General features: G+C 43.8%; 1 protein-coding gene across 1 annotated transcript in view; it reads left to right on the top strand.

Annotated features, from left to right (window-relative positions):
* Positions 1-9,710, top strand: part of LOC141913896 (transcription factor 12-like) — a 78,160-nt gene that overhangs the window by 6,903 nt on the left and 61,547 nt on the right. The window contains exons 2-4 of the mRNA XM_074805083.1: positions 3,703-3,775; positions 4,092-4,157; positions 7,046-7,109. Coding sequence (XP_074661184.1) covers positions 3,725-3,775; positions 4,092-4,157; positions 7,046-7,109 — 181 coding nt within the window. The 5' untranslated portion in view covers positions 3,703-3,724. The remainder of the gene's footprint in view (positions 1-3,702; positions 3,776-4,091; positions 4,158-7,045; positions 7,110-9,710) is intronic.

Below are 9,710 nucleotides of genomic sequence, written 5' to 3'. Positions count from 1 at the left end.
GGTAACTCGTGTGATTGATTTTGGATTCGTTCGTATAGGTTTTTCTCGACACAATCAGCGGGCGCTTACCTGGATATCAGGGGGGGGGGTCAAGTCGGGAAATTTGCTTTTTTCATACACGAGCCAAAGAATTTTGTAAAGAAGTCGAAATCGGAGCTAAAAAATAAGATCAGGGAAATGTGTTGAGATTGCTAGATCGCGCTTTTAATCAAGTGTCTTACATATTTGACTGTGTTAATTGATCCGATCCTTAGCGGATCAAGTCAGGGTAAGCAAGGTAATAGTCGGGGAAAAACTGGGGAAAAAGCGAGTCACAAAAATGCCCGTCCTGATTAAGGTGCTGAGTTTGCTAATGGTCAGTCTACATAAGGTCATCCATATATCCATCCATGTAAGACGCGGTCTATATAAGCCTGCAGCATGTTGCTGTAGACCGGGCTCGAGTATCGAGTGTATATCGTACCGAAGCGACTGGTAATGTAGCGGTAGTTAATGTAGGTTCTCTCCCCCTGGTGAAGGTATGCGTTGCGGTAATATTATGATATCGCGATTAGCCGGCAGATATGCTTGTTTTATATGTTGTCGAAATGGATTCCTCGGATTTATTGAATTATTCGACGATTCCTCGCGAATTCTACGCGAACTCCATATACTACTACTCGTCGGTATAGGCCGCGGTGCATGGTGTCTTCGTTCGTAACTACTAAGTTTCTTGAGATATAGGTGATGAAATATACAATTCACTGACCTGCCTAGTCCGCTTGGCACCACCTATCGGGGCATTGGTTATTGTTCATTGCGGGCTATCGTGACCATCCCTTCAAGAGTAAATTGATCAGTGAAAAATCTATTTGGTAGTTAGTTATCTATTAGGAAGTGAAAGACCTGGACTGGATGTGGAAGTATTGTAGGTAGTGTCGGTCAACTTCATATGTTGTCCCGGAGTCATCTCTATGCAATCCAAATTCTAGCTTAGTTTTGGTGTGCGTAGTTTGACCATGCCTATCCATTCTCTACAGTGTCCATCGCGTAATTCGCTGCCCAATTGATGTGTCACGTACAGATGTTGTTGTTGACAGTTCGCTAGTTGCATTTACTGTTCCTTTTGTCATATTTCCTGTAGCCTCTCATTCTCATAGTGTATGCGGCTAGTCCTGAATAAGGTGGGGGATTTCATAGGGTCGTATCAGGTTCAAATCTCCGCGATGGAGGAACGTCGTTGGATCTTGTGATCGCCACCAAGGAGGCAAAATCTTTTAAGGTCGAGTCTGGCATTGCCATCAGGCTTAAATCCCTGCTACATGAGGTTTGAATCCCTGCTAGGGAAGAACTTGGCAGGGTCTCAGGATGCCATGAGGTTTGAATCCCTGCTAGGGAAGAACTTGGCAGGGTCTCATGATGCCATCAGGCTTAAATCCCTGCTAGGGAAGAACTTGGCAGGGTCTCGCGATGCCATCAGGTTCAAAGCCAATGGGGGAGGAATGTGTAAGAGTTTTACTACAGCGCCACCAAGGTCGAAATCTTACGAGGTCGAGTCTCCTAATGCCGTCGAGGAAGGAGGGTGGGCGGACATCAAAACAAGTTGAATGTCATCTTCGACGTAATGTTTTTCGTAGCCGATGATATTCAGTAGCAGATATGTGTGTGTGTGGGAATCGAACATGTGTTCATCGAGTTCTTTTACGAAAAATCAACCGCCAAGAAATTGCGATGATGATGATGATGACGACGACGATGATGATGATGATGAATTATATTTCGATGCTATTCTTTTATCGATAATCATTCTCTCGGTGATGTCGCCAGTAAAGTTAAATTCCCTGAGGTTTTTTTTCTTGTTTATTTTCAATCATCGATATATCGGGTTTGGGTCTGCGCTTTAGGGAACCTTTCGGCGATAGGGGCATTGACCTCGCCGGTGTCGCCATCTATACTTGTAGATAATCAGTTCGTAGTTTTTACAGTTTTGTTTAGATTTTCCGAGGATACCACCCGTGTCTCCTGATCCCAACCATTCTATAAAAGATGGCCGCCTCCCAGATCCCCTAATGACATCATCAAACTGCCTGCCAGAGATTTGATCTATGGAACACAGCTATGAAAGGAGGATGTTAAGGAGGTAGTCTTCTTGCGAAAATGGTGTCACGGGGGATGGTGGCCATCTCATCCGGGAAGTGCCATTAACAGGGTGGCACCGCTTACCTAAAAATCTCTGGGAACTTTCTTTTCATTGAAAAAGTCAGGGATTTCTCATGAACTGTTGTAACATAGTTCAGGGAAAACGTGTGCGTGTCAGGGAATAGTTGGGGAAAAGCGAGTCCAATAACAGCGCTCACTCTGTTTAATCCATCTTGTATGAAGTGTCTACATTAGCCCTTGAATTCGATGATGTCATAGTGTACGTTATGAAGGCAGCCATGTTTGTATCGTGCGACGAGGACGACGGCAACGGGCGCTGAAGGATAAGGATGGTATATATCGTCGTCGTCGTGCGTTGTTCGTCAGCTGCGGGCCGATCGGTAAATTCCCACGGAAATCTCGATACCGAGTAACAGCAGTCGCCAGGCGCGATCGATTAAGCGCCGCTTGCATTCAACGCACAGCGCGTCCTATTCGACGTTATTCTCGATGCGGCTTGGAGGGAAAATCTTGGCGACAAAGTCGTCGTCGGCATCTGTGCGCGCTTATATTGTTTAAAAGTCGTCATCCTGTATAGGTATCCGTACATACCGCGTCGGTAAACTCATGTTCCGCGGTCAATCTTAATTATATATCGACGAGCTATTACTCGTTTAAGACCGGTCCTAAGACTTTAAGACCGCGGACTTAAGTTTCATGCGCGGAACCCGCCTGCCTACAACATGATTACGACATTTATACAGACTGTAAACTCAACTCATCCGATGCCAACCTTTTAAATTCCACGTATTATAACTCACCTATAATGTACCGGTGTATTTATTCATAATGATATCGAAATGCGCGATGAGTAAACTCATCCAGTTAACTCATCTATTCTAATTCTCTTAAAGAATTCCGCAATTTTTAATAGCTAATTTTTCGAGGAGCAACTAAGATTCTTTTTCTTTCGAGAAAATATGGGATCCGATCTGTTTAGAAATTTAAAGTAGATTTTCGTTCGCAATAGTTATCTAATAGTAGAAACGCGAGATGATGCGCGCGGACTGGTTTTACGAGTAACCGGCCCCTGAGAGCGCTTCAGGTACCACCACCACTGCGATATAGTATATGAGTATATGAATCAGTGCTGTGCGTGTATGTGCGTGCGATGTATATAGATCACTTCATTCAACGTTACAGCTTTAGGGGGTGTGGAGTCGCTGTTTATTTCGAGCACGAGAAACAAAAACATGGCCGCCGCGTTAAAACGATACTCGCGCGCGCGCGCTCCGCCTCCGAGCGACCATCTATCTCTTTCTTCTCTATCCTCTCGATGATGGATCGCTCGCTCGTTGGCTCCGGCGAGCCGTCTTGCTACGTAGGCTAGGTGTATATATACGCCTGTGTGCGTTGTTTAAATATTAATAGATAGGTTACTTCTAATAGCCCTGCGGATAAATGTTAACTATGCATGTACTTACGCGAATAAGATAACGGCCATTTTGTTAATTACTTTGATATTGTCGTGTGCGTTCATGATTACTTATGCGTTATATTCTCGTATTTTATCTGTATTTTCAGGGTTGCTGGGGGTGGTGAAATAATGAATGTAGCAACCGACAAAGAGCTCAGTGACCTCCTCGATTTCAGCGCGGTAAGTGTTCGCGTTGTCTGTACGTACGCAGGTGTATCAATCGGTATCCTACACAGACTCTCGTCGTCCTCACAGTGCGAGGTCCTCTTTGAAAGCTCGCTGATAAACTGTCTGATGTCAGCGGCCTGTTGGTTAGAGTTAAACCTGTGGATAGTTGACAAAGTGACTATAAAAAAGTTCATCGCGTCTACTATCCGCCGGTTTTGTTGAAACAACTATTGAGCGACTGCTGCCCCTGGTGTTGGTAAAGAAGACAGGCTGCCGTTCGTTGCGATATTTTTGAAATGTTTCAGTTTCTGTTTTCTTTTTTCTCCAGATGGCCGCTGTGATCGGTGGAGGACCAAAATCAGATTTCACCGATTCCCGTAATAATCTCGGACAGGTGAGTGTAGTGTGACCGGTCCCCGAGTGACACAAGGAACTGCCCGATAAGAAACGGCCCTCACTGAGGATAACTTATGAATTCGAAATTTTTGGGGTCTCGCTCAATCTTGGTGGTGACGAGTGGCACAGGGAGGGAACCTCTTGATTATCGAAATAAGAAACAACCCCCACTGCGGATATCTTATGATTCAATTAGGGAATTTTGAGAATCAGGGACACGTGGGGTAGATTTGGATTCTTTGATCGGTAAGATATCTATATCTATATGAACACACCTGATTCAAGGAGGTTATTGTCGGCACGCTGATGACACCAGGCAATCATAGTCGAAAGAGAGTGACAATCATGTGATAAATAATTCGTGAACACGGCGCAGCGATGATTTTATTGTCGTACGAGACGTACGTACGTCGTCGCGTAATTTCAGGAAACTCGGTGTCACCGATAGTGACTTAATGGCGTGCTTCAAAAGACGATTACGACGACGACCGTAAGTCTGTACTAGTGTACTTAAACATCGGACTGTAAATGAGCTTGAACATGCGATCAGACAATACGCGGGCTATTGAAAATACCGGATACAGGTATCAAGTTTAGCGAATAGGGGTATCTGACTTACATGATACAGGTATCGGACTCAGAGAATAGGGGATAGGGGTATGACCCCCCCCCCCCATGATGATCTGCGGCATCTGCTTGATATGTCTGCCTATTTCCAATTCAATTCTAGGGTCCACCCCTTCAAACAATCCTAGGTTAGTCCTTGTATCTATCCATCCAGCAGTTTAGAAACGGTTACTGGAAGCTCATAGTTCTCAAATTTCTCCAATTACCTTCAAAGCCCCTCAAATTCGCCTACATTTAGAAATAGTGGTCCCGTTGCAACCCTGGGAATCAGACTTCGAGGATACAGGCAGTACACTTAGGGAATTCAGGAATTGCTTTTTGCAACTAGACAATCTCCAAAATACGAAATCCAAATAGGCCCAGATAAGAGCCAGAAACACCCCTCAGTCTTTGTCCTAAATATTCTGTTCTAGGGTACTGGATACCCCACCTATGTCCACCCTTGTGGCTATGGCATTTTCAAATCTGCCCTTCTCAAATTAAGTGCTCATACAAATTTTCAAGTCTTCCAGGTCTACTCTGTTATCTGAAGTAATTTTCCTCACGACAACGTGGGGTGACAATTCGTTGTATCGATCTGCCCGAAGTGTTGGTTGGTTACAGGGTGTTCGTATCGTGCCGCGGTCATCAAATACCCAAAACCCAGGGTCGCATATTTATTACGATAATAATGATTGATTGCAACTCGATAGACCGAGCGAGATTCGTGACCTAAATATCATCCTAACATATTTGATCGGCAGTGTATGTATGGGTGCAAGCGCGCGCGTGCGTCAATGTTATGGATGTGTTCATTCGATAGTTCTTTAAAAAAGGCTGCGGCTCGAGTTGGCTTAAAAGTTCTAGGTTATGTCCAGGGGCCGGTTGCATAGTCGTGGCTTAGACTTAAGACCAGTCTAAGACCAACTTAGTTCTATAGCCAATCTAACAACTTAGGACCAGTCTTAAGATTTAAGACGACTTTCGGACTTAAGTCACGACTGTACAACTGGGCCCAGGATATAACCGGTTTTAGAGCAAGGCTTCGGGAAAAGTCGGGCAGTTTGCGTATTTGACTGTGTAAATAGAGTTGGATTCCTTGTGGTTACTCTATAAAAAGTAAAAGATTTTGAAATTCGGCTAAGAAAAAATTATTCCTTGTTTCTCCTAATCGGCCGGGTCATTTTGTAAACTGCATCAAAATTTTCAATCAGTTCATTTCTATAACTGCCGGGTCTGTTATTGTTAGCTTGATCATGATTTGATGTATAGGGTAGATAGGCGGCCGACCGGGTCATCTTAAAAGCTCATCTGGAAAAATTTTCAGCTGAGCTTTAAAGCTGACCCTGAGAAATGAGGTATTTTAGGACTTTTTCTCCTGGAAAAGGAATTCTCCGAGGATCACGTGCGGTTCGTCGTGGAATTCGTCGTCGTCGTCGTAACGACTTTCATTGTTGTCTCCGTTACCGCTGGTGATTAACTCTTGCCATTCGAGAGTCGTTGTTAATAATCGTTTAAGACGCAAGCGTTCGTCGGTTAATTAGCGGACATTTAACGCGAACACGACCGGGTTCTACCCGTAATAAACCACCCGGGACGGGACGCACCACCGATGATTGAGGACCGATCGCGTCTCTTTTGTTGACGAGTGCGGCGCATTGTAGTCGTCGCTATCGGTTACAATTATACCGTCGTTATTTACGTAAGATTGATGCGGCGAGGTTTCGGCTTTCGTGGTGACTTCTACGAACTCCTCGCTGATTCGCCTCCAGACTCGTGACCTACCTGTAAATATTGACGTTACTGAAAACTTGATTTACTAAACTCGTGAACTCAATGAGCACCGGTGTGAGCTTAATGACTTACCTTTAAAGTCATGACTTACCGATAAACGTTAATATACCTGGAAACATTTTCACTAAACATGTGGACTCCCTACTTACCATTGAGAAAATGTGGTTTACCATCAAACTCATGACAAAACTCTTTATTGAGTTGAACGTGTGAACTCTGGACTTACCAGTCTATGAGCTTACTGACTTACCTATTGTCTCCTTACCAGCCTGTTAACTTGATGACTTAGCCATGAGCTAAACGACTTACCTGTACACCGTCCACTATCTGAATACAATCATCTGGGCCCAGTCCCGCAGTTGTGAGTTAACATTTGATTCAACTCGTTGAAAATGAACCGATGTTAACTCTTAACTCACAACTGTGCAACTGGTGCCTGTTTTTCGATGGTTTCACATCTAATACTTTATTCTCTATTATCTACAGATGTACAACGCTGTTCCTGGTAAAAATGGTCCGACAAATATGGATAACTTATATCATTATAAAGGTAGGTCGAAATATTTCATGAAGTTTAAACGTCCACAGAAGATCCCCGGGTGTTATAGACTATTAAGCAATAACTCGTTTCCATTGTTGATAGGTTTTCCAGTGACAATAGCGCTATTTCAAATGATGCTACTTCGGGGCCTGTGTTATCGCCTCGTTGACCTTATTTACCTTTTCGATCTCCGGTCACAAATCACCTATTTCCTCTTCCTGTTGCGGTGTTTTCCTGGTCATCTGCGTAAACAATAGTTTAATAGTCATCTCAAGTAGTAGCATGTAATATATCTACACCGATAGTAAATACTTAGTTTCCGGAATAAACACTTGGAAGCCTTATTATGTCAATAATAGTTCACAATGTACAATATGTCCAAGGCGAAGCTCTATAGACAGGCCTATGTATGTTCGGCCGAAGCCCTATCTTTACCAATTGGCTTTATAAGTGGATCAAAGCTCGCCATTAGCAAGAACACTTTAAGTCAGGGTTCTTACTGGTCATGTAAAGCTTTGGGAGATGGGATTTTTTCCTTGAAAATTGTTTCTTTTTTACTAGACCTATGGAAAAGGTATGGAGAATCAGAAATCACGTTGTTGATGGTATTGATAATTGGCACTATTGATTTTGATTGGGCCTACATCGCCTGTTCTAGGTTGGTGATAGGTAATTCAGGGGTGCGGACTGGATATGGAAAAGGTTGGGAAAATGAAATTGCGAAACTCTCAAGAACCTTGCTAAGTGTAGCTATGACTTTTCGGAAAGTGCCCAGACCAAAAAGGACGATTAGCATCTCGTAATCGTTCGAGTTTCTAGCCGGTTATTGTTCTCGTCTCGTCAGACGACTTCTTCATCGTCGAACATGGTATCAGCGATACCGATCGGAGAAAACTTCCTGGAACTCGCCGAGTACATCCTGGTCCAATCTCGATAAGGTTCTATAAGGTTTATTGCGTAATTCTGAGAGTCTGAGCGCTCACGCGACAGACATTTCATTCAACCAGGAAGACTTGTACGCTTTTTACCCCGTATCGGGTGCGACTAAGTAATTTGAAAGTTCAATTCAAAAACCTACTCGGGAAAGGTAGCTTATTTTTCAAGGCCCCTAGAGAGCGGAAGCCGTGCGTTTTCCTCTAGATAGGCGTTGATGACAAGGTTTGCGCATGCATGAGGGTATACCTGGTAAAATTTCCGATTCCAAAAAGTGGCCACGACGAAAACCTAAGTACTATTGAGGTTTTCAGAGTTTCATGCGCCCTACGGAAAACGCTTAATTCGAATTTTAAAATCCGGATTTTCACTCAATTTCGGATGAAATATTCGGTCCGTTTAACCTGGAACCGTGTACAAGCTATCATTCACAATTCCCGATTTTACTTAATTCTCGAAAGAATCCGGGCGAGTTCTGCCGTATCTCAGGCATAGAAGTGACGTCTTCATTTCAGACGACTGTATTCGAACGATGAAGTCATTTCTGATGAAGTGTTGTATGTACACATATATATATAAACGTCGGCGTATAGGGCATGCACGAGAGCACGGTTAATTGTATTGTTTACGGGGCGCGCTCGGTTTCTCTCGGGTCTCCTGTACGCGGGTTTGTATTGTATTGTATTCAGAGTCTCTCCGTCGTCTCTGTCTCTCTCATTCTCTCTATTCAATCGAGCACGTGTACGCGTGCAGCCCGCAGAAACCGGGTCAGGCCCATTCATATCCCCATCATCGCCGACGAGTCCTCTCAATAGTGCGGGTAGTCATCGGAGGACGGGTATTGTTTGATCTCTAGCGCGCGCGCGCCGCTGTTTTGACTGATGCTGAGTATGTTTCGTACTCGTATGTACCCCGTACATACACACATACACACGTACGTATAACACCCGGTATACGTCTCGGCCATTTTGATTAGTCATTCTCGAAAAAAAAAACCTCTGCTATACAAGGAAGTGTATTCAGTTTTTCGCCGGCAGATTTGAAAAAAGTTGTTATTATCCATGAAAACGCCCGAATCGATGAACTATTTGATGATTCATGGTATATGGAGGTTTTTGGGTCATGTGCTTCGGAGTAGGATGATGCAGTAGACTCCGGTCAAGTCTGATCTTTTTACTTGAGAGCGATATCAGAGTTGGATGATACCGCTCAAGTCGGATCTTTTGACCTGAGAGTGATATCTGAGTTGTATGGGACAGAGACCTCCGCTCGAGTCAGATCTTCTGATTTGAAAGCGATATCTTAGTTGGATGCTGCAGTAGTAGACTCCGCTCGAGTCCGATATTTTGGAGCATCAGTAGTGTATTCCTTAATCGGCGCGTGAAAACTTGTCCCGACCTGAAATCAATATAATTACGAGTTCAGATAAACGCTCGTGAAAAGTATTTCACTAATTATTGCGGTTGATCCGGTTTGAAGTTGTGTAGTTCACGGAGCGATTGTCCGAAATTCGTTCGACCGTTGAAGATTTTCTCGCCTTCAAAATTGAAAAACTTCATTCTCGTCTCGAAGATTAATTCGTAATTGATAATACTAGTATTATTCATTAATGTATAGATAAAGCGTTTTAGCCGAAGAAAAGGCCTCTTGAAACGCGTACCTGTGGCGATTCGGGTG

This window comes from Tubulanus polymorphus, chromosome 12 (assembly GCF_964204645.1).
Source record: "Tubulanus polymorphus chromosome 12, tnTubPoly1.2, whole genome shotgun sequence".
Classification (NCBI taxonomy): Eukaryota; Metazoa; Nemertea; class Palaeonemertea; order Tubulaniformes; family Tubulanidae; genus Tubulanus; species Tubulanus polymorphus.
This window is presented reverse-complemented; position numbering and strand designations above follow the sequence as displayed.